The 26342-nt window shown below is 40.4% G+C and overlaps 1 protein-coding gene across 11 annotated transcripts in view; it reads right to left on the bottom strand.

The window, feature by feature from the left end:
* The window catches only part of PAM (peptidylglycine alpha-amidating monooxygenase), a 179620-nt gene that overhangs the window by 126962 nt on the left and 26316 nt on the right, over positions 1-26342 (bottom strand). For all 11 annotated transcript variants that reach the window (XM_005889799.3, XM_005889800.2, XM_070373181.1 and 8 more), the window contains exon 3: positions 9790-9847. In XM_005889799.3, coding sequence (XP_005889861.2) covers positions 9790-9847 — 58 coding nt within the window. The remainder of the gene's footprint in view (positions 1-9789; positions 9848-26342) is intronic.

Below are 26342 nucleotides of genomic sequence, written 5' to 3'. Positions count from 1 at the left end.
CAAAAATAAGGCAAGAGTTGGACGATTTCATTGAAGGGCCTGCTGCAAGTACTGGGCAGAGGTCACCTGGGAAAAGATCAGGCTGACAGGTTCATTCACTGGGTTTGTCCCACTCCTACTTATGAGTCCTGACTTTGCAAGAGAAGACCCTCCACCCCGAGGGAATAAGGTCCCTGAGCATAGGATACACAGACAACTATGCTAGAGATTTCAACACTGCACAAAATAGACTATGGAAAAAGTTAAAAATCACATCTTAAACTCCCCCTTCTTTCTTTTTCTCCGAACATACACGGAAAGAAATAAAGGATCCAAGGGAAAGAGAGGTAGCAGATAATAATGAAAACAACTGCACCTTTAAGTGTGTGATTCTGACAGGCAGAATAAACAAAGGCGGCCCTGAGATGGTGACCAAAAGGCAAAACACAGCCTTGTGCGAATGCAGGGGACGATTACACCTGGTAAGATTAGAAGTGCCGCTGACTCTTCTAACTCAATAATAAGATGACAGCTGCTTAAGCGGAAGTGGTTCTTCGGTCCCAGTAGGTGTGAGCAATTCAGACCGCCTGATGGATAAGACCAGGGAAAATTTTACAGGCAAGGAAGTGTCAGTAAGGGCTAGAAAACAAATACGTTTTTCAAAGGCCTGAGACTCCAGAAATAGTGACTCAAGAACATTAATTAAAGGAAATGTGATGATGCTGAAAGTGCATAGGCTGGAGGATTTCCGGGAGAATAGAGCCATCTGAAAGGAAAGACTTGAAAGTACATGTGTGGGCATCCCGAGCAGAGAGAACTAGGCCTATTTTCTGGAGTTCTAAGCAAAATTTGTTCTAATTGCATGAGCTCGTTCAGGATTTATGGCCTCTTTTAGCTCACATCAGACTACAATCAGGGCCATGACATTTTCTAAAAATGTGATCTAGGAGAGAATTTCATCTAGTATTTGGCTTTCTCTCCATTTTTCCTTTCCAAAGAGGATATCCAGGTCTGCATGTCAAATTCTGATGTATTTGCCAGACTCAGGATGTGGAAATATTTCAAAGAACCCACATAGCCAAGTGAAGCAATATGCAATTTAGAAGATAACAATGTACACATATAACCTACTCCCAAAGGCCACTGGAAATGGGAGCAAAGGAAGGCAGTAAGGAAATATTATCAGTCAGTTAGTTCAGTTCAGTCACTCAGTTGTGTCAGACTCTGCAACCCCATGGATTGAGGCATGCCAGGCCTCCCTGTCCATCACCAACTCCTGGAGTTTACTCAAACTTGTGTCCATTGAATCAGTGATACCATCCAACCATCTCATCCTCTGTCGTCCCCTTCTTCTCCTGCCTTCAATCTTTTCCAGCATTAGGGTCTCTTCCATTGAGTCAGTTCTTCGCATCATGTGGCCAAAGTATTGGAGTTTCAGCTTCAGCATCTGCCCTTCCAATGAACATTCAGGACTGATTTCCTTTAGGATGGACTGGTTTGATCTCTTTGCAGTCCAAGGGACTCCACTTATCCATGTTTAAGAAGTACTATAGACATGGATAATTAACCTGTCAAATAAAGAACTGACTTGCAAATGCAAGTCTGAATCTCCAGAGATTAGGCATTCCTAAATTATTGCCTGTATATATCATCGGAGAAAACTGTTAACTTTGTTTCTTTTTTTCTCCCAGTGGAATCATACTATACACAGTAAACAGCTTATTTCACATACTGTGGAAATTTCTACATGCTATTAAACAATTTTTCGTCAACAGTACTTTTCACTAGTGCTATGCTTCAGAATTGCCCTATGGAGCTGATTTAAAACACAGGCACTCATGGTCAACCCTGGATCAGCTCTGCCTCTTACCCCATCAGTAGCTTTTTTTGAATCTACAGAGGCCATTCCAGGCAAGCACATCTTTGCAAAATTTCACAGGTGAATGAGAGGTGAACCCGACAGCAGTCAACACTTTTAGTGGCTGTCTATGTTCTATTATGTGAGCATCCTCAAGAGTTTAGTTAACTTATTTTAGTTAACTTGGATTATCTAGCTCTTTCAAATGTACAGGGTAAACAGTAAAAACAAGATTTCTTTTAAAACAAATTTATAAAACCTTTTGAAGGCAAAAATCAGTTGACCCTTTAGAATTGTTTTATTAAATCAGATCACTGATTTAATCACTGAGATCACTGGAATGCTATATTACATCAGACAAAATTAGCTGTATCACCTAAATTCATTTTAGGGCACAGGTCTGAAGCAAGCATACAAATGGGGCCCCTGGTGATTCACGTCTGCAACAGAGTCAGTTTTCTAATAATCCTACTGCTTTCAAGCCATTTTCAATATTGAGAAAAATAGGCATAAGGTTCAAGAAATAATAATGTATAAAAGTTGTCATAATTAAAATTCCTGGCCCTTAATATCATTCCCATAAACATTTGCTTTCCAAAAAAAAATAAAGATTATATTTCAAGAACTATTCATAGGAACTGAAGATAATGCAAAAATGGTAATTTAAGTGTAGGATATGATCAGCTTTAATGTTCATAATCTTGCAGTTGGGCGAGAAAGGTTCAGATAATTGTAAAGCTCACAGCAGCGGAGTCCATTTGGCAGCTTGCTGAAGACCCACAGCAATGGCATATTACATTATCTCCTGCCAGCTTCCCACAAACCATAAAGCAATTCTACACTAAAATAAAGACCTCTGCTTGAACATTTTTAATCAGAAAGTTTAATAGAAAAGTTGTCGTTAGCTCTCGCTAGCTTGGACCATGATGTACAATTCAGAAAGAATCCTTAACATGTTTTATGAGGACTTTAAGCGACTGTTGCCAAATTAACCAAGAAATAAGACACCTGAGAGGGCCTATAAATCGAGTGCAAATTTCAAGTGAAACAATCCTTACTGCCGAATAAAGGAATTTCAGCACCAAAAAGAATTAAACTTCTAGATGATATACCTTTTAAAAGGAAACTTTCCGGTATATGCCAGAACCAACTAAACAATCAATAAATAGACTTTATCAGTCAGGCTATGCAAGATAAAACAGCATAAGCTTCATTAAGCCCTGTTTTTGTAATGTCATCTCTATAACATCCCCCTATTAATTTCCCAGAAAAGCAAACCCACAGTCCCCTTATTGCATTTCCAGAATCCTCCAGCAGTTTCTGACACCTCGCCATGATTCCAACAAGACAACCTCCAACATCCAGTCTGAGCTCTCACTGGCTGCCCTTCTCACCTACTAACCACACCCACTAACCCTGACTGAAGGCTTACCCTGCGGGCTTCACCGGTAGCTTGCCAGTCCAGGTTCGATGCACGATACTGGATGCTTGGGGCTACAGCACTGGGACGACCCAGAGGGATGGTATGGGGAGGGAGGAGGGAGGAGGGTCCAGGATGGGGAACACATGTATACCTGTGGCGGATTCATTTTGATATTTGGCAAAACTAATACAATCATATAAAGTTTAAAAATAAAATAAAAATAAATAAATAACACAGCCAAAAACAAAACAAAACAAAACAAACAAACAAACAAAAAAAAATAGAATCTCCTTGCAATGCAGAAGACCTGGGTTCGATCACTGGGTCGGAAAGATCCCCCAGAGATGGGAATGGCAACCCACTCCAGTGTTCTTGAAATCCTATGGACAGAGGAGCCTGGTGGGCAACAGTCCAGTTTAGTTCAGTTTAGAGCTCAGTCGTGTCCTACTCTTTGCAACCCCATGGACCACAGCATGCCAGGCCTCCCTGTCCATCACCAACTCCCAGAGTTTACTCAAACTCAAGTCCATTGAGTCGGTGATACCGTCCAGCCATCTCATCCTCTGTCGTCCCCTTCTCCTCCTACCTTCAATCTTTCCCAGCATCAGGGTCTTTTCCAATGAGTCAGTTCTTCACATCAGGTGGCCAAAGTATTAGAGTTTCAGCTTCAGCATCAGTCCTTCCAATGAATATTCAGGACTGATTTCCTTTAGGATGGACTGGTTGGATCTACTTGCAGTCCAAGGGACTCTCAAGAATCTTTTCCAACACTGCAGTTCCAAAGCATCAATTTTTCGGCACTCCAACTTTCTATATAGTCCAACTCTCACATCCATGGAGTCGCAAAGAGCAGGACACAACTGAGTGATCAACACTTTCACTTTCTACCTTGTGCATGGCTCACTTATGGTTCACAATGGCCTTGTGAGTCTGGTCCTTCCTCCCTTAACAGATGAGGCTGAAGGAAAGAAAGGCTGAGTGACTGCCCATGGCCGTGCAGCCTGCAAGAGGTGAGGCTCACGTGTGAGCCCAATATGCTCCAAAAATTAAGCGCTCATATGGTTGGCAGCTAGAACATTCTCCTCCCTCTGCAGATCCAAACAGACCATCTTCCCAGATCCAGATCAAACCTTGCCATTTCTCTCATGAGATTTTTTTTTTTTCTGACTGAAATAGTTCACATTGGTCTTTTCAGAGCCGGCCACTGAAATTGTCCCCACTGCAATAGCTGAAATGGCTACTTTGAACAACTGTCAAAATGCCAAGAAGCTGCAGACACTGAAGGACGTTTTATACAGCAAACCTGATTCAACCCTGGGCTTTAAGAATTGGCCATTTTCTGGGGAGTGAGGAGGGGTGGCATTTTGACACTATGGCATTAAAACAGCTTTGTCAACCTGTCAGTTACTTTTTGGAGACCTCCAGATGCATCAATTGAAGACATTTCTAACTCTCAGTTTCATAAAATATAATGAAATGGTTCCTACTCTTCCTAATTTTTTTTTTTATTACCTGACAAAACTCTGGAGGTTTGGGGGTTGTCATGTTGGAAATGTGGGTATTTGGAGCAGATGATAGAAGACATTCGAGAAATACAGAGCTGAGACAGAGTATATAGCAACAGTTTCTTGTTCATGATGAGCAGCAAGCGAATGAGATTTTATCTAGTCATCACAGACCGCCAGTACACTGCATCTTATTTGTGCTATTTCAGCTCTCTCCAAGTGGCCTGCACTAAGAAATGAGAATAGCCTCCAAGGGTGCCTGCTGGAAGGTACCCGATGGTCGTGTGGAAGACAGAGACTAAATTATTCATGTTGGAGACAACCCTAGGTGAAGAGAGAAGGGAGGGCATGTGTAGTCAACTAATTGGGAGCAGAAAGGTGACAGAGTAATTGCATGGGGACAGACACTCACACACACACCCTTCTATTCAATATTTATGGCTGTCAAGGCCATAAGATACGGGTAAATGAGCACTGTATCCTGCCAGACCTTGGTCTCTACAGTCACACTATGTAGCTGACCCATAAACACGATCAAAATTAGACTGTGCCCGCAGTTTTTGAAGTACCCCAATATCACCTTAACATGTGCTTTGTTTAAGAAAGCTCACGTTTGGAAATACCCGAATCTAACTGTACAATTCTGCTGTGTTCTGCATTCAACAGAAAAGCCCAAGAAAACGAAAAGCAATGCATCATTAGATGAATTTTTGTCTATTTCTAAATTCGATGCTTCTATCTCATTTGTATAGTGCAATTTGATAGATAGGGACCTGCCATCATTCACTAAGGAAAAGACACATTTATTTACTGGTCATCCATGTGAGGGAAAGCAAGTGGATGAAGATGACAGTCAAATTTCTTGGCTGAGTGGGCTGCTGTCAGAGCCAATTCTTCTGAGTGTCTATAAAACACCTTTTAGACAGCATCACAGTTCAGTGGTCAAATGTAGATTTTCTCATACCCTCGCCTGTTCCAATTCTGTGGCTCTTTATTAAAAAACAAAAACAAAAGTAATGTTCTAGAGGAAGCTATGATTTTCTTAAAAATATAAAAATTATACTTATCTTCATTAGAGTATTTTCTCAAACATCTACTTTTATTCATATTTAGTAACTCAACGCCAACATATAAACACATCAAGCATGTTGGATAGGCTTGTATGTACATATTACAGACATATGCACATAAAATTCCATGACAACTGTGATGGTATCCTCTCAAAATTAAGATATATGTTTATTTACATGTTACATAATTAGTTGCATAAGCATAAAGCCAGAATTAAAAATTACTCAAATGTAATTTGGGGTTTTACCACTATCAGAAGAGTTTGTTTTAGTCCTCATAAACAGTCTGCCTTTTGGGAATTTCTTCAGAAATTTAAAAAGCAAGGGAGAAAGTCCTTTTCCTATGTTGTAACATTTGTATTCTTGTCTCCTAGAATCCTGCCACGTTGTGATTTCCTTGAATTTGTAACATACCACATCCCCAGGGCTAGCCCAATAACTGGCACATAATAGGATTTTTAAAAATTTGCTGATTTATGAACAAGTGGTTTTTCTTAAAAAAACAATTATTCCCTTATATTCAAACAATTACAATTTAAGACAAAAGAGTAAACTGTCTACTATTCAATATATTGCCTTAGAAAATGTGCAAACAGAACACTTTTTTTAGTATCCACTCATGTAATAGGCAAGCAGCTTCTGAGTCCTTACCATGCCTGCTGGCTTTTAATTTTTTTTTAATTTATTTTTAAATTGGACTATAATTGCTTTATAATTAGGTGCTAGTTTCTGCTGTACAACATGAATCAGCTATATGTATACATATAAACCCTCCCTCTTGAGGCTCCCTCGCACACTCCTCCCCCTATCCCACCCCTCTAGGTCATCGCAGAGCACTGGGTTGGGCTCCCTGTGTTACACGGCAGCTCCCCGCTGGCTGGCTGTTTTACACGTGGTCATGTATATATGTCAAGGCTGCTCTCCCAGCTTGTCCCACCCTCTCCTTCCCCTACTGTGTCCACAAGTCCATTATCTATGTTGGTGTCTCTATTCCTGCCCTGTAGCATTCAAACATTTTTACAGCACAATGAAAACAAAATATAATATATATATATAAATATAAAAATTTTAATACAAAATATTATCTCATATTAAAAATATTTTAAATATATAAAAATAAAATATAAATATATTAAATATATAAATATAAAATATTTTTAAGTGTCTTAAATGAACAAAGTTTTACAGGTCTTTGCAAATCCTCATTTTTAACCACATTTAATCTTATGATAAGGTGCCCTGAGACCCAGAATTTCAGACAACCCACAAAAAGGCCAAAGTTTCATTCATGGAAAAGCCTTGGTTACCTCACAAGTATTACCTTTCACTTTGGGAATTAGGATACATTATGTTTAATTACCCTTCCAACATATAAGCCCTTTTCCTTCTGCAAATCTTTACATCTTCATGTGTATTGGGTTTTATTTTGTAAGACAGTTTGCAGTTTACCTTTATTGCAGAACTGCCCAGAGTGTTCCCAGTAAGGAATTACGGAATACTTGTTTCTCGTGTGAGGAAGATAGCAATGCACTTCTGCTGTATTTCAGCTTCTTCTGTGCATTTGCTAACTTCTCCCCTCTAGTCCCTATGTCATCATCCCCACACCTACATCTGTTACGATTTGAATGGCATTCAGGTAAGCAGCACACACACAGTAAAAAGCTTGGGCATGTTCCTTAAGCTCTCTGACCTCTTGCTTCTTCCGTAAAATAGCTTAAATATGCTTAGTTTTCAGTATCTTAGTGTCTGGCAAGTCCTCAGTAAACGATGGCTGGTGGTGGGTTGACTCTAAGAACAAGTATTCCTTTAATAGGACCACTACTGTCCTAGGACCTGATTAAACCACAGACACAGATGTTCCTATTTCCGTTTCTCTGTAAAAACAGAACAACTAACAGTGTCATCCTAAGAATTAATGAGATTACACATGCAAATATATAAAGAATTGGTACTTCTCTTTGGTTTTCGGTTTTCCAGTTCTATTTTGCCTACACCTAAACTTCTGTGGTTGCTGAATTATGTAAACAATGGCAACCAAAAATCTCCTGGGGGTGGTAAATTAAAGGATTAACACTGAAGATAATCATGTTTTGAACAGGTGACAAAATGATTAGTCTTCATGCAGTCCTCCCAGCAATAAAGAAGAAATACTGAAGATATTGCGTTGGCCAAAAAGTTCATTTGGGGTTTTCATTAACACCTGATGGAAAAACCCGAAAGAACTTTCTGGCCAACCTGGTAGTTATAATTCTTATAAGATCCTTCAAGTTGCCTAAGAAAAATGGACAAACATTTAATACCCTGGTTCTAATATGGCCCTTTATGTGTTTCCTGTGAATATTTTTCTTGACTGAATATACTGACTTGTACTTTCAACTTTAAGTTACGTGAAAGTAAACACATTTCTACTAGGAGCGCAATCACACATTCCAGGATATATATTTATAGGCCTTCGAGTCACCAGCTCTGACATCATTTACCGCTACCTCCAGAAGCAAACCAGGAACCTGTTAATGTGAGACCCATAGTACTGCTCTGAAACACGACTCACATATTTACACAGGTGTGTAGAGTGGCCTTCTCTTCAAAAACAGGAGCAATCAAGTCTACCCCAAACTCGGACAAAGAAAATACAAAATTAGTAAAGAAAAACTTCAGGTACAGTTTCTTTTTATTAGCAAACATTATTTTCTCTAGGCTGTCAAATATGTGGATATGATTGAAGAAAGCTTTACTGTTAGTACTTTAATTATGAATTTATATCCTAAACCACTTTTAGTGTTACTCAAAGCATGACAATTCGAAACTTAAGAATTACTTTTGTCCCTTTTAAAGTTCAGGATCTAGAAGCACCAACTTTCTAACTTTCTTCCTAATAATATTCAATGATTACACAAAGGAATGTCAGTCAGGCAATGCTCAGCTTTCCAAGGTCTGACTTATTTCTAGGAATTAACTATGGAGCAAGTTTTGTTTAGAAAGTGTTGGTACAGGCTGTGTTTTCTGTTGTGACTGCCACCAAAATATGTGAAAAAAACCTGATGCACATTGTTCTGGATTTGAAGATCTGTAATATATTTTTCTGTGAAGAACGCCTCATGAAAGTTCATCCTCCGATGGCCCCAAGGCTACTATACACATTTTGTGATTCACATAATCGCCATTTCAGACAGCCCAGTTGGAGGTTAGTCTCAAGGCACCAAAGTACAAACTCTCATTACCAGCACTTTCTCTTCGAAATCAACTTTTCAAAACAGAAAAGTAAGGCAAGGGGAGCAAATCCATGAATAATTTGCCAATCACACATCTTCCCCAAACAGTTGAAAGTCTGTCATAAAGCCTGTTTAAATTAAAACTACCCAGATGAAAACAGATGGTGCTCTGTCACATTTCCCGTCTGATTGAAAGGCTCAGCTGGGGAAGGAGCTGTCATTTAAGTGTCCTCTGACTCTATAGACGGCAGAGTCTGTCCTCCCCCTCTCCCTCCCTCCTGCTCTTCCTTCTCTTATTCTCTACTTCTTCCATGCCTTCCTACCCATCCACCTGTCAGACAGGTAAAATCTTACATCTCCCAGTGCTGATCTAAGTGCAGTTGATTTATAGCATGAACCAGCAGGTAAATAGAGGGTCCACTGAGTGGAGCAGAATGAAGCATCCAGCCACAGACAGAAAGCCAGTCCTCTATAAATGGGCCACATGGTGCTTGCGGCCACTGACATCTGCATGCAGCCCCTTAACTACCATTCCTCACGAGTCTCTCCAGATACAGTTAGTAAGCTTGTCTCTCAGTGGCTCACTAGTAGTATTCCTGCATTAGGCATTATCAATGTGTTTCAGAAACTGACAGTAGAAGATTAACGCGCTCATAACCATCAAAGAGAACCTTTCACTGATCTCAAATAGCTGCCTTTCCTTCCATGGCCCACCCCTCTGCACCATCCAATTAATACTTACTCACGAAGGCTTCCTCATCCATTGGCAAACGCACTGACATGCAGAAGTACGTATCAGACTGTGAAGAAAGAAAGACACAAAATTCAAATTAAACTGCTGCTAACGACGAAGAAATAACTTGTAAAAGCATGGGCTCTGTGACTGAAAAAGGACTACTGGTCCATCTGAGGTGAGGTTACCTGTCAAATGTTGGGTGCCAGGTGAATGCAAGGGCTAAGTCTAGAACTTACGTACTCGAAACATTTTTCTATGACTCTCTTCTAAATGCTTATTTAGAAAATTCCATATATAATCTGATTTGTAAAATGATGCTAAATCCTATTTGTTAAAATAAATTTGAGTAATATTTCTAGTACTGTCACAGTTAAAAGGCAACATTTTAAACAGTCTACAGAAATAGTAAAATATTTCAATGCATTTGATTTTAAAATGTAGGAGTTAGTTTTGACCATCTTTGCTATATGCATAATTAAATATTTAATTTCCAGAATTACTTTATTAAATTATTAATTTAACAGAATTAAAATATTAATTTCAAAGACATAGTGAATAAAGGGTGGTTTTAATACATATATTTGGTTGTTCTCTCTTTAAAATTTTTATGTAGAGCACTGAAGAAATCAACGTTAATTAAAGTTATTCTTTCTTTTCCAGTTTTCAGTCTCTTATCTAAGTTGCTATTTTCCACTATTAAGTATACTGACAATAAGATTTTATTGATAAAAACTGCAAAGTAAGGATAATGGGGATCTGTTGATATGTGCGTTCACTTTCTTAATGAAAATCCATATGCAGTGAAGTATGTGCTGTGATTGGTAATATACCCAATACAAATAGAGACTGAACCCATTTAATAACTCATACTTTATGGATTATTACTGCACAGTGGTGGAATCAAGAGACTCCACAAACATGGACACAGATCATCTGAGTTTCTTTAAACCCACTGGTCAGCGCCACAACTGTGAAATTTGAACCTCTTTTTTCATTTCTGCCTTGCAAGGAGATTCAAATACACATCAAAGAAATATCTTAAAATTATAAAAATTACATAAATATGATTCAGTCTTTATCATTACTTTTGTATACACTATTTCTTCTAGTTGAACAATCTGTTTCATTTCTTAATGGGCTTTATAATTACTTAGGTTCACTTTTATTTTGGTTAGAAGGAAACAGGCTGGGAGATGTTGAAGGTTGCACAGCAAGAAGGTTAAGCCACATAAATGCTGGAGATGTAGCTTCTGTATCCAGAACTTAAGAAATATACTAGCAAAATATTAATAATGCTTATAGATCTTACAATCACGTACAAGATTACTCATGAATATTTTCCTATCTTTGAATTTCTAATGTTACAAAACAGACCTATTCTGTTCTAACAGAAATAGTAATAAATTCAAGATTCCCTTCTATTTGATCATCCTGAGCTATGAGTATTTCAGGACTGAAAGATATTAGTGGCTACTATCATTGCTGTTGGGCTTTCCTGGTGGCTCGGATGGTAATGAATCTGCCCACAATGCGGGAGACCTGGGTTTGATCCCTGGGTTGGGAAGATCCCCTGGAGAAGAGAATGGCAACCCACTACAGTATTCTTGCCTGGAGAATTCCATGGACAGAGGAGCCTGGCAGACTACAGTCCACGGGATTTCAAAGAGTAGGACACGACTGAGCAACTAACACACACACATAGCTGCTGCTGCTACTATTTCCAGCCAATAGTTACTGAATTCTTATTATGTGCCAGGCATGGTTCTCAATGTTTTATGTGTATTATACCATTTAATAACAAAAACAGTCCAATATGATAGGTGTGTGTGTGTGCTCAGTTGTTTCTGGCTCTGTGCGACCCCCATGGACTGTAGCCCGCCAGAGCTCCTCTGTCCATGGGATTTTTCCAAGCAAGAATACTGAAGTGGGTTGCAATTTCCTCCTCCACGGAATCTTCCCAACCCAGGGATCAAACCCAGGTCCGCTGCGTTGGCAGGTGGATTCTTTACCCTGAGTGCCACCTGGGAAGCCCTAATACGATACAGAGATACTCCTTTAAAGATAGTAGGAGTAGTAACTAGCATCTGTTGACAGCTTTATGAGCAAGCACTGCTCGAAGCACTTTACATGTACTGTATGACTCCTTCGATCCTTAAAACATTCCCACGATACAAGTACCACTATTATCTTCATTTAACAGATGAGGCAGACCAAGGTCTAGGTAACTCCCAATCACTCTAGCCAAGACCTAGCAGTGTGCAGATCGGCTCCTGAACCCCTCTTAGTGCAGTCACTTTAGAAGGCTGGCAACTGTGAATCCTTCCTCTGCCTCTGTGCATTGTAAATCTTCCACCCAGAACTGTCTTCTCACATCAAGGAGATAGTTCTGCCCTAGTTCTCGGCCACTGGCTGCCTTACTCTAATTTACATCACTGCCTCCTGTCATAACGATCGGACCAGTTTGCTTTTCCTCTGGAGAAGTGCCAATCAACAAATCCAGATGGCCTAGTCTCCTGGACTAACCACCTCAGCCCCCTCAGGGCCTTTCCTTTTCATTTCAGCGAAGGCGAACTCAACTCACGCTGGACCTCCTTCCTTATTTCCAAGGTTTTTACTGAAAAACAAAGCAAAACTATTCTTCCCACTTTAACCAGTGACCATGTACATTAACAAGTGAAGAGCTGGGATCTGAACACAAGCAGAGTGCCTTAGGCACTACAGGTCACTCAAAGCCATACGAACAATCAATGACTTAGAAGCGAATGCCAATCAAAAGTAAATTTAAAATCGCTAAGTAAACACTTATAACAAGAAAGGAACCAAAGGTTCCAATGAAAAGCAAACCAAAGAGAAGTTCTTTTAAATTTGAACTTCTAATTTGGGGGTTTTATTTTACCTTTGATTTTATCATAAGCCACCCTCAAGCTGTTTTTGGAATAGACAAGTTACAGGCGTAGACATGTATGTCAAATTCAGCAAGTTGGTTCTTTCAATTAAAAACAAAAAACTAAAAAACAAACTAATTAGATGTAACTAATAATGGTTCAGTCAGTTCAGTTCAGTACAGTCGCTCAGTCGTGTCCGACTCTTTGTGACCCCATGGACTGCAGCACGCCAGGCCTCACTGTCCATCACCAACTCCTGGACTTTAGTCAAACCCATGTCCATTGAGTCAGTGATGCCATCCAACCATCTCATCCTCTGTTGTCCCCTTCTCCTCCCACCTTCAATCTTTCCCAGCATCAGGGTCTTTCCAAATGAGTCAGTTCTTCGCATCAGGCGGTCAAAGTATTGGAGTTTCAGCTTCAGCATCAGTCCTTCCAATGAATATTCAGGACTGATTTCCTTTAGGATGGACTGATACAGAATAAATAGAACTACTATTTATACTCAGAATGGATGAGAACCACATGTAATTCTTGCTCTTATCATCCTTATCATCAGCTGCATAATTTTAAATGACAGAATAGCTCAAGAATGTCTTTCTTATATAGATTTTTATTTCTTGCTTATAACTTCCCTAATAATAAGAATGTGTTCAGATTTCAAATGTTTCTTTTCTATTGTGTTAAAGCCAGGTTTTTTTTTTAAAAAGAGAGAGAAAAGATGACAAAGGTCCTCCACAGAATAAACAGTACCCTACAAAATTATTTTTGGAGAGTCTATAGTAGACACTGTGTCAATGGTCTACCATGCACCATCATATGCCCCATTTTCAAGATAAAGAATAATTCTGTTAGAAAAAAGGTAAGACTCTTCTTTTTTAAAAAATGAGCACATTAAAAATTACAATGTGTATCAGATCAATAATTAGCCTTCAGCTGAAAGCTCTGAAGATCACAGCTCAATAGAACAAAGAATAACAGAAAAGTAATTATTCTTTTCTCTGCAACTATAAAAAGTACCAGTGATTTTGTTCTGAAGTATTCTGGTGCCACAGTTTGGTTCCTAGAATTAAGTTGAAAGCTCAAGTTCTTTGAAGAAATGTTCCTAGGGGTCACTTACATAGTTCAATGGGAGAAGCCAGATCTTCAAGGTCTGTCTCCCTTAGGGCGGCTGAGTAAAAAAGTAAGCACGCTTTTGTGTTACTTTATTTTCTTCTCACAATTATGCTGTGAGGAGGTTTAATAGGCACTGCATCTTTTTTATAGAAATGAAGACTTTCACAGAAAGGTTATCGATCCACATAAAGCCAAGTAATTAGGGTCAGAATTAGGATTAAAAATCTTCAAATCTATGTCTTCCAGATGATTAGAAATAACTATGCATCTTTCTTGTCAGTTGCTTGCCATGAAGTTTTAACCCTGTTAAACTGTGATTCTGGGGAGTCTTTCAACCTTCGTATCTCCGTTTTTCTATGAGACTAAGTCCTATATTTTCGGAGAAGGCAATGGCACCCAACTCCAGTACTCTTGCCTGGAAAATCCCATGGACGGAGGAGCCTGGTGGGCTGCTGTCTATGGGGCTGCACAGAGTCAGACACAACTGAAGTGACTTAGCAGCAGCAGTAGCAAGTCCTATATTTTAAATAAAATTTAAGACTCTTCTTAAATAAATGAGTAACTTTTTTATAAGATATGTAATTTGTTTAAGAATGGATTAGATAATGGCCTTTGCCAAACTATTATAAGCTTATTATAAGGGGATGAGAAAGATTATTTAGGTGATTACAAAATACTGTTTCATCAATATAGGTTAATTTCTATAGCAGGTCACCAAGAATGGATAGTACTTTAAATTCCAGGCTGTAAGTATTGAGTGGTCAGTTTAAGACCATACTGACATGTAATCACATAGTTAACTACAACCAACCCTCTGATGAGAAACTTTTTTTTTTAAAGCAACCCTCGTGAGGCAACAATATTAAAAAAAAAAAAACTGTATTGATACATCTCTCAAAGAAATAAAATTATTATATCAGTGATATAAGTAACCAATTGTGATATTTTTCAGAATGAACACCAAAAACGATATTTAACAGTATTCTGATTAGGTAAATACGACCCCACAATCTCGATCATTCAACATTACAAAAAATTCAACTGATTTACACATATGATCAGTACTTAGCATATGATACCTTGTAAAAGGTAGAACATTTATTGAGCCTTCTAACTTCACTCTATTAATAGAACCTTACATCATAATGATTTATCATGATAACATCACCAGATAGGCATTATAGACATTACTGTAAAGATGGAGGGAATTCTGTGGTGGTCCAGTGGTTAGGACTCGGTACTTTCACTGCCAAGGGCCTGGGTTCGATCTACAGTAAGGAAACTAAGATCCCACGAGACATGCAGCATGGCCAGCAAGTAAATAAATGAAGATGAGAAAACTGAAGTTCAAGAAGGTCACTTGCAATTAAAAAGCAATAATTCTTAAGAAACTTACGAAATAGAATTTGACCCCAGTTCGCTAAAGCACTTCTCTTTCCACTATAGAAAGAAGCTACCAAAAAGGTTGTTTTTCAAATCTCTCTAATGTTTGAAAAGGCAATGTCAGTTCTCAGACACAATGTCGTTGTTCATTTGATTCATGGGATAAGTAAAGAAATCAAAGAGATAAAATTTAAGAAGTTTTAGCCCAAGTCCTCTAAATTTTCAAGAGTACCTGCAAACATTTCATGAGAGCTAGTTGACGAACTGCGGCGAACTACAGCCGCAACTATTTAATTTTGTCATGATTTTGTTTCCGTAAGGTAAAGCAATTTGAAAACCGACACGTAATTCAGATCAATGTTTCTCTCCAACACTTTCTAACATTCTGGAGACACAAATACAGCACCTAACTGCCCATTATAATCGTTTTTTTCATTTGAACACACTGTCCTAGAAAGGATGCTTCTATAACTCAACCTAAACTGCCAGGGCAACCGTTCACAATTTTCCATACATCATCATCACGAGTCCTCTTTTTCTCTCTGTGGGAAGAACGCTGTATCTGCGCTCGGTGCCAGGGGACTATCTGTAAAATACTGCGGATTCAGACTGCTCACACAAGGCTCCGATGCACACAAAGGGAGGAGTAACGTGAGTGTACATAGCCATGTCCCCCCTTGCTATCTTTTACGGCACATCAGCCAAATCTGAATCGGGAGGGACATGATATTGCTGATGCCTCTTTACTGCTGCTGTTGGAAACTATCCAGGAAAAGCACATTTTCCTGACAAAAGACGGTAGTGTAGTAGAAATGAAAAAGAAGGAAAACACTTATTACTAAAGAACTCCCATTATATTCTATTATTACCCATCTTAAGCCAAGAAGTCTCATGTAGACGATAGAGATCAGTACACTTTGCTTATGACATTTAAGAACCAAATGTTCTTTATTTTGATTTAGTCATTTGTGAGACAGAGATGCAGTGAATTCTACAGAACAAGTAGTTAATAAAATTGACTCCTTATGTAAATTAATATGGGACAGACAAAACCACCTGTATACTATTGCACATGAAAACTATTCACATAAAATCAGTAATTTTTGTTTTGGGAAACCAGAGGTACCATTCAGATTCGAGTGTTGAGCACAATCATTTGATCCTGTTTGGATAATATCCTCACATGCCTTTTATTGTTCAGGCTTAAAGAATCCCTGCAGACTACCTTTTAAAGGAGACTATGCATTGTGATGATACAAACAGATGTAGAAACAGACAACAAGACCGAGCTTTACCTGAATATGGCCCTTCTGCTTGTATCTGTGGCTATTTGCAAGTTGGTTGTTCTCTGTTAGTGGGCCTTAGAAATGTTATACTGTGAACTAGGTGTCTGGTAACTTTCCTCAGGTATCCTTTGAAACGATAACCAAAGCAGGGCAACCATCTCATGGTGGCAACAGTGACTCTCTGCCTTAGAGTGATTACTCACAGAGTAGGTAGTATCCCTCCTAACTCAGACCATGCACAGTTTAAATCTGATTGAGATAAGCCACATAGGACCCATTAAGCCCTACATTCTTACATAGTACCTATTAGCGTTCAAATAGCTTGAATTCTGCAAAGTAGTAGAGAAAACCTCAGGGGCTGACACCAGAGCTGCCAGACCAAGAAGAGTAAAGTACAGAAAGTGATCAGGCCTGTTAGACAAGAATTTTAGTTACGAGAGAAAGAGAAAGCAATTGGAAAATACTTTTCAAAGCCTCTTTTTAATTGATCCAGACAGATAATAGAATCAAACTGCTATTTTCTAAAGCAATTTTGATTACATGCAAAGTAAGTTTATACTGACTCAGTGGTGTTTGTACTTTCAACGTTTTCCTAGAATAAAAGAAAGCTCGGGCAAAAGAAAAGTGGGCAAAGCAAGTATAATTTTTCTGGTGTCAAAAATTCAGGCTTAAAAAAATCTACCTCTCTGACATCAGAATTTAAAGACACTTAATTACAGATAAAATCCCTTAAACTCTCACTTTTGAATGCAGGCTATTCTAATTTTCCTTTTCCTAATGTCTTTCTCTTACCATATAAATAAGATATATGTTCTCTACTTATTAGGCTCTGGCAGAATAACCAGAGTTTATGTTAAAACACTCCCAAATGACTAAAAAGAGACTGCTTTCCAAAATTCTCTACTTTGTTACTTACCATCTAAGCTATGCTCCATCCTCACCATCTTTTTGGATGTTTGTCTCAACCTACAACACAATCTTGTTGTAAAGGGCTTCTCTGGTGGCTCTGCTGGTGAAGAATCCGCCTGCAGTGCAGGAGACCTGGGTTCGATCTCTGGGTCGGGAAGATCCCCTGGAGAAGGGAAAGGCTCCCCATTCCAGTAATCTGGACTGGAGAATTCCATGGACTGTATGGTCCATGGGGTTGCAAAGAGTCAGACACGACTGAGAGACTTTCAATTTCACAACAATTTATAACACAATCTTGTAATAATGTCTGCTAGCATCCTAAGTGGAGAAGGCAATGGCAACCCACTCCAGTGTTCTTGCCTGGAGAATCCCAGGGACGGCAGAGCCTGGTCGGCTGCCATCTATGGGGTCGCACAGAGTCAGACACGACTGACGTGACTTAGCAGCAGCATCCTAAGTATTTAGAATAACACCTGGCACATACTGGAAGCTTTATAAATAAATATTGGTTGAATTCTGTATGTACCTTCCTCTTTGACTGGCTGGCAATAAACTCACAAAGAAAGGCTGAACTGAAACCTATATTACAGATGCCACCTAATTAGGGTTTTATACAGCATCATTTTTTCTTATGAATTTTATCCTTCAGTTGATTCATCCCAGAATCCCATTTGCATTTTTAAACTATAATCACACTGGGCTGACGATGACAAGATTCTCAATGCCAAATAGTTCCAATGGAAGCTTCTTTCCTGGCAAGAGCGCTTCTGTGGGAATTACAAATCTGTGCAAGCAAACGAGGAAGGAAAAAAAAAAATTTTGGTGAGGGAACATCTGTCTTGGAGCGCTCACACGCTTTCATTTAAGAGGAAGCAAAGGGAGAACACTAATAATGGGCTATAATTAATCTCCCAAGAACAACAGGTGGTGACAATGGCTGCATCCTGGTTGGCTTCCTGGTTGCCAGGGGGGTTATGTGAGAGGAAACTCCTGCTCTGAACAGGCGTTGCTGTGGACCTTACCACTCGTCTCCCCCCAGCTTAAAGCCAGTGGTTCGTGCTTTTCACTGCATTTCCTGTAATACGAAAGCAGTCCATTTTCTGAACCTTTTGCCAACCTAACTGCTCCCCGGCATGTTTCTCCCCTTTGGCACAGATGATTGGAAACTGACTCTATCCAATCTGTTTGGAGATGCTGCAGAACAAAAAAGGGCTTCCCAATCACTATCCCCCAAACACCGGATTTCTTACTTAGTGGTTTACATCTGATCTGGGGACAAGAGAGAGAGGTGAAAGAGGAGCTCTAGACTTGGACGGCTCTATCAGCTCATTTATTAAATGAGTTGTATTCTATTCTCCTAAAGTTTAAAATGAATCACCAAAGTGGTATCCACAGTTTCCATCAGATACCAAAGTGGTATTCACAATTTCTGTTCTTTTGGGGTCTGCTCTCATATATCTTACCATAGTTATCTCATTAACATTTGCTTATCTTTTCCAGTAGTCATGTATGGATGTGAGAATTGGACTGTGAAGAAAGCTGAGTGCCGAGGAATTGATGTTTTTGAACTGTGGTGTTGGAGAAGACTCTTGAGAGTCCTTTGGACTGCAAGGAGATCCAACCAGTCCATCCTAAAGGAGATCAGTCCTGGGTGTTCATTGGAAAGACTGATGTTGAAGCTGAAACTCCAACAATTTGGCCACCTGATGAAAAGAGCTGACTCATTTGAAAAGACCCTGATGCTGGGAAAGATTGAAGGCAGGAGGAGAAGGGGATGACAGAGGATGAGATGGTTGGATGGCATCACCAACTCAATGGACATGAGTTTGAGTAAACTCCAGGAGTTGGTGATGGACAGGGAGGCCTGGGGTGCTACAGTCCAAGGGGTCACAAAGAGTGAGACATGACTGAGTGACTGAACTGAACTGAACTGAATTGAACCTTTAAACTCTTTTAATGTCTGTGTAGAAATCCATTCTTCCATCCTTCTCCTCATCTGTCCAACAAATATATATGCTGAGCAACTCCCAGGAACCAGACATTGTGCTAAACTCATAAAACTGTGAGAAGTACATGTGGTTCCAGCCCTCCCACAGTTTAGAGGCTACTCGTAGAACAAACACAAATCACACAAATAAGTATTATTATATGTATACTGTTTTAAATGACACGTGAGAGAAGTGCAGGTCACTGTAAGAGCCAGGAATTCCAAGGAAAGGATCTTCAGTGAAGGGAGGTGGCAATTGTTCTAGGCATAGGAAACGGCATTTTCAAAGGCCCTGTAACTGGAGAAAACTCAAGGCAATGGCAATCCACTCTAGTACTCTTGCCTGGTAAATCCCATGGATGGAGGAGCCTGGTAGGCTGCATTCCATGGGGTCGATGAGGGCCGGACATGACCGAGCGACTTCACTTTCACTTTTTGCTTTCCTGCATTGGAGAAGGAAATGGCAACCCACTCCAGTGTTCTTGCTGGGAGAATCCCAGGGACAGGGGAGCCTGGTGGGCTCCTGTCTATGCGGTCGCACAGAGTCAGACACAACTGAAGTGACTTAGCAGCAGCAGGCATGCTGAGAAAACAAAAACCCATACATATAGAAAAGGGGGACATGTTTTAACTTAGACTGGAAGAGTAGATGTGGCATACATTGCAGCACTTCGTAGTCCATGTTCAGGACTCTGGTTGTTCTGCTCTTCTTGACGGCAGATCAGATCAGTCACTCAGTCATGTCCAACTCTTTGCGACCCCATGAATCGCAGCACGCCAGGCCTCCCTGTCCATCACCAACTCCCGGAGTTCACTCAGACTCACGTCCATCGAGTCAGTGATGCCATCCAGCCATCTCACCCTCTGTCGTCCCCTTCTCCTCCTGCCCCCAATCCCTCCCAGCATCAGAGTCTTTTCCAATGAGTCAACTCTTCGTATGAGGTGGCCAAAGTACTGGAGTTTCAGCTTTAGCATCATTCTTCCAAAGAAATCCCAGGGCTGATCTCCTTCAGAATGGACTGGTTGGATCTCCTTGCAGTCCAAGGGACTCTCGAGAGTCTTGTCCAACACCACAGTTCAAAAGCATCAATTCTTCGGCACTCAGCCTTCTTCACAGTCCAACTCTCACATCCATACATGACCACAGGAAAAACCATAGCCTTGACTAGACGAACCTTTGTTGGCAAAGTAATGTCGCTGCTTTTCAGTATGCTATCTAGGTTGGTCATAACTTTCCTTCCAAGGAGTAAGCGTCTTTTAATTTCATGGCTGCAGTCACCATCTGCAGTGATTTTGGAGCCCCCCAAAATAAAGTCTGTCACTGTTTCCACTGTTTCCCCATCTATTTCCCATGAAGTGGTGGGAACGGATGCCATGATCTTCATTTTCTGAATGTTGAGCTTTAAGCCAACTTTTTCACTCTCTACTTCCACTTTCATCAAGAGGCTTTTTAGTTCCTCTTCACTTTCTGCCATATGGGTGGTGTCATCTGCATATCTGAGGTTATTGATATTTCTCCTGGCAATCTTGATTCCAGCTTGTGTTTCTTCCAGTCCAGCGTTTCTCATGATGTACACTGCATATAAGTTAAATAAACAGGGTGACAATATACAGTCTTGACGAACTCCTTTTCCTGTTTGGAACCAGTCTGTTGTTCCATGTCCAGTTCTAACTGTTGCTTCCTGACCTGCATACAAATTTCTCAAGAGGCAGGTCAGGTGGTCTGGTATTCCCATCTCTTTCAGAATTTTCCACAGTTTATTGTGATCCACACAGTCAAAGGCTTTGGCATAGTCAAGAAAGCAGAAATAGATGTTTTTCTGGAACTCTCTTGCTTTTTCCATGATCCAGCGGATGTTGGCAATTTGATCTCTGGTTCCTCTGCCTTTTCGAAAACCAGCCTGAACATCAGGAAGTTCACGGTTCACATATTGCTGAAGCCTGGCTTGGAGAATTTTGAGCGTTACTTTACTAGCGTGTGAGATGAATGCAATTGTGCGGTAGTCTGAGCATTCTTTGGCATTGCCTTTCTTTGGGATTGGAATGAAAACTGACCTTTTCCAGTCCTGTGGCCACTGCTGAGTTTTCCACATTTGCTGGCATATTGAGTGCAGAACTTTCACACCATCATCTTTCAGGATTTGGAATAGCTCAACTGGAATTCCATCACCTTCACTAGCTTTGTTCGTAGTGATGCTTTCTAAGGCCCACTTGACTTCACATCCCAGGATGTCTGGCTCTAGGTCAGTGATCACACCATCGTGATTATCTGGGTCGTGAAGATCTTTTTTGTACAGTTTTTCTGTGTATTCTTGCCATCTCTTCTTAATATCTTCTGCTTCTGTTAGGTCCATACCATTTCTGTCCTTTATCGAGCCCATCTTTGCATGAAATGTTCCTTTGGTATCTCTGATTTTCTTCAAGAGATTCCTAGTCTTTCCCATTCTGTTGTTTTCCTCTATTTCTTTGCATTGATCACTGAAGAAGGCTTTCTTATCTCTTCTTGCTATTCTTTGGAACTCTGCATTCAGATGTTTCTATCTTTCCTTTTCTCCTTTGCTTTTCGCTTCTCTTCTTTTCACAGCTGTTTGTAAGGCCTCCCCAGACAGCCATTTTGCTTTTTTGCATTTCTTTTCTATGGGAATGGTCTTGATCCCTGTCTCCTGTACAATGTCACGAACCTCATTCCATAGTTTATCAGGCACTCTATCTATCAAATCTAGGCCCTTAAATCTATTTCTCACTTCCACTGTATAATCATAAGGGATTTGATTTAGGTCATACCTGAATGGTCTAGTGGTTTTCCCTACTTTCTTCCATTTAAGTCTGAATTTAGCAATAAGGAGTTCATGGTCTGAGCCACAGTCAGCTCCTGGTCTTGTTTTTGCTGACTGTATAGAGCTTCTCCATCTTTGGCTGCAAAGAATATAATCAATCTGATTTTGATGTTGACCATCTGGTGATGTCCATGTATAGAGTCTTTTCTTGTGTTGTTGGAAGAGGGTGTTTCGAAGAGGAGCCATGGCTGCACTCCTCTTCTCCTGCACAGGCACAGGAGAGCCTAGAGGAGCTATCCCACGTTGAAGGTCAGGAAGGGCGGCGGTGAGGAGATACCCCTCGTCCAAGGTAAGGAGCAATGGCCGCACTTTGCTGGAGCAGCTGTTAAGAGATACCCCACGCCCAAAGTAAGAGAAACCCAAGTAAGACTGTAGGTGTTGCAAGAGGGCATCAGAGGGCAAACACACTGAAACCATACTCACAGAAAACTAGTCAATCTAATCACACTAGGACCACAGCCTTGTCTAACTCAATGAAACTAAGCCATGCCCGTGGGGCAATCCAAGATGGGCAGGTCATGGTGGAGAGATTTGACAGAATGTGGTCCACTGGAGAAGGGAATGGCAAACCACTTCAGTATCCTTGCCTTGAGAACCCCATGAACAGTATGAAAAGGCAAAATGATAGGATACTAAAAGAGAAACTCCCCAGGTCAGTAGGGGCCCAATATGGTACTGGAGATCAGTGGAGAAATAACTCCAGGAAGAATGAAGGGATGGGGCCAAAGCAAAAAGAATACCCAGCTGTGGATGTGACTGATGATAGAAGCAAGGTCCGATGCTGTAAAGAGCAATATTGCATAGGAATCTGGAATGTCAGGTCCATGAATCAAGGCAAACTGGAAGTGGTCAAACAAGAGATGGCAAGAGTGAATGTTGACATTCTAGGAATCAGTGAACTGAAATGGACTGGAATGGGTGAATTTAACTCAGATGACCATTATATCTACTACTGCGGGCAGGAATCCCTCAGAAGAAATGGAGTGGCCATCATGGTCAACAAAAGAGTCCGAAATGCAGTACTTGGATGCAATCTCAAAAACGACAGAATGATCTCTGTTCATTTCCAACACAAACTATTCAATATCACAGTAATCCAAGTCCATGCCCCAACCAGTAATGCTGAAGAAACTGAAGTTGAACGGTTCTATGAAGACCTACAAGATCTTTTAGAACTAACACCCTAAAAAGATGTCCTTTTCATGATAGGGGACTGGAATGCAAAAGTAGGAAGTCAAGAAACACCTGAGTAACAGGCAAATTTGGCCTTGGAATACAGAATGAAGCAGGGCAAAGACTAATAGAGTTTTGCCAAGAAAATGCACTGGTCTTGATGGCAACAGAAAGCCAATGACAATTTTTTTTTTGTGGGGAACTGATATGGAGGTGAGAATTAATTAGATGAGGCCAGTAAAAAGTTACATAGTTTTTCAGAAAACTGATGATAGGAGCTTGAAAACAAATTATAATGGTAGAGATGGAAAAAACAGGACAGATTCTGGAGATATTCAAAAGGTGAAATAGACATGACTTGGGCGTGGATCTGAATAGAAGGAAGGTGGCAGTGTTGAAGATGATTCCTGGTTTGCGTAACTCAATATACTGGTTTGAGTAGCTGAATGGTGGTAGCATTCGTTAACACATAAAACACAAGAGGACCAGTTTGGAAGATGATGAATTTGTCACTGCACATATAAAGCTTAAGAAGCTTTTGAAAAAACCTACATGTAAATGTCAAATGAGCACCTGGGTCAAATGGAATTTGAAGGAAAGGTTGGCCAAGAGATATAAATTTATGTGACATGCAAGTTGGACAGGGGGTATGAGAGAAGCTGCTTTATGAGAGGAGAGAGTGAAACAGGAAAGAGAAAGGATGGAGCTGTGAAACAGCCAGCAAAAGAAAGAGCAGCCAGGGAGTTAAGACAAAAATCACAGAGGTATTATATCTGCCTGCCATGCAGGGGACCAGGGTTCAATTCCTGGGTCTGAAAGATCCCCTGGAGAAGGGAACGGCTACCTACTCCAGTATTCTTTCCTGGAGAATCCCGTGGACAGAGGAGCCTGGAGGGCTACAGTCCATGGGGCTGCAAGAGTCAGAAACGACTTAGTGACTAAACCACCATTACATCAGAGAAGTCAGGAGGAGAGAATGTCTCAAGGAGGGTGCCGTTGACAATGTCACCAACCAAAATCCATGTTGACAGTGTTCTCCTGGGGATGGCTACTGGACAACACTAACATACGGGCATCTACTTACCTTGTGTTAATATTCCTGATTTATTTGAGGAGCCCAGCTCCTCCCTGTAGCTCCCTCTATGAGGCTTATGACTGTGGAGACTCTGGCCTCATGGCCCAAGGTCCTCTCAAGGCACCAGCCACATTTGCTATCCAGTTACCCACAGTCCCTCCAGAGCTGTCCTCTACACTGCCTCCCAGGAAAGAAATGCCTGCAGGGACAGTGGGTAGCAGAGTTGCCTCAGAGTTTCCCTACCAACTCCTTCAGTGATAGTCACAGAGCCCAGGGTGACTTGGGAAATAGGAAAGAAGAAAAGAACACTGACAGAAAAAAACAGACAAAGATTTAGAAAGGCTGATGGAAAAAATGATGGGCCAATGAGTCAATTTCAAAAATGCCAAATATTCAAAATCAAACAATATAAGGAAAAATTCTTTGAAGCAATACTGGTGTTATATAAGCTCCAACAGAATATAGTACCACCATGCAGAGACTCCCTCTGCCTGCTGATTTCCAAGTTTTGAAATTACTCTCATTTTGCAGACCAGTGGTGTCAACAGACACCTAAGAATTGAGTGCCTGACATACCCTTCTAGCACACACTGATTTTAATTTCTCACAACGTATTAAGCACTAATGAGGTCATATACCATGAAAGTACCTACTGTTCAGAGAGTTAGAAAAGAGTAAATACTATAATATTAAAACAGGCAACTTTTAGTAACAATCCTATAGACTTTAACATAACTGTATAAATGCTACAAGTTCTGGGCAAGGCTTCTGGCCTTCAGGCATTCCATATTTGGAAGGAGATTGATATTCTGAAAAAAATTAAATTAAAATATTAAACTGCTGTATTCACACTCTGCAAAAAGCAGAACCATTACTTTGCCAACAAAGGTCCGTCTAGTCAAAGCTATGGTTTTTCCAGTAGTCATGTATGATGTGAGAGTTGGACTATAAAGAAAGCTGAGCACTGAAGAATTGATGCTTTTGAACTGTGGTGTTGGAGAAGACTTTTGAGAGTCCCTTGGACTGCAAGAAGATCCAACCAGTCCATCCTAAAGGAAATCGGTCCTGAATATTCATTGGAGGGACGGAGGCTGAAGCTGAAACTCCAATATTTTGGCCACCTCATGTGAAGAACTGACTCATTTGTGAAAACCCTGATGCTGGGAAAGATTGAAGGCAGGAGGAGAAGACAGACAGAGGATGAGATGGCTGGATGGCATCACTGACTCAATGCACCTGAGTTTGAGTAAACTCCGGGAGTTGGTGATGGATAGGGAGGCCTAGCATGCTGTGGTCCACGGGGTTGCAAAGCATCAGACATGACTGAGTGACTCAACTGGCTAACTGATTCACACTTCTCTTCTAAATAAACCACATCTGGTTCCCTAGCAGCCATTCTGTTATCATGGCCCCAAGAAATGGGGCAGGGCTAACGCTAAGACAGAGATAAAACATGACATAGAAGACTGCCCTTCCAGGCAGAAGGAGGAGATAAAAGAAAGTGTCTGGTTAAGGAGAAATTGATTTCATAGTCACAGATGAGGTGGCAGAGCTCATACCAATAAAAGGAACAGAGTCCACAGGCCCTGTTAATATGGGATCTCTCACTGTCCAACGCCATTCATACAAGATCACCTCTTTTCTTTACACTCAAGATATTACCCTCACAAATAAAAAAGGGAGGAGCGGAAACAGCCTAATCAAAAGTTGAGCGGATTGTCTTGACCCCAAAGAGAGTGGGATACCTTCAATTGATACTATTAAGACTTTCTTCCCTTGCTACCCAGAGGGTCAGGGGTTGAAGAAGGTAAGATCAACTTTAAAAATTAAAATCCTCTTTTCTTTGCATACTTGAAGACTAGAGTGCAAACTGAGACTGCTTCACACATAGGCAAGTAATAATTTATA

The sequence above is a fragment of the Bos mutus genome, chromosome 7, assembly GCF_027580195.1.
Source record: "Bos mutus isolate GX-2022 chromosome 7, NWIPB_WYAK_1.1, whole genome shotgun sequence".
Lineage (NCBI taxonomy): Eukaryota > Metazoa > Chordata > Mammalia > Artiodactyla > Bovidae > Bos > Bos mutus.
Note: the sequence above shows the minus strand (reverse complement) of the source record. Positions and strands in the feature narration are given on the sequence as shown.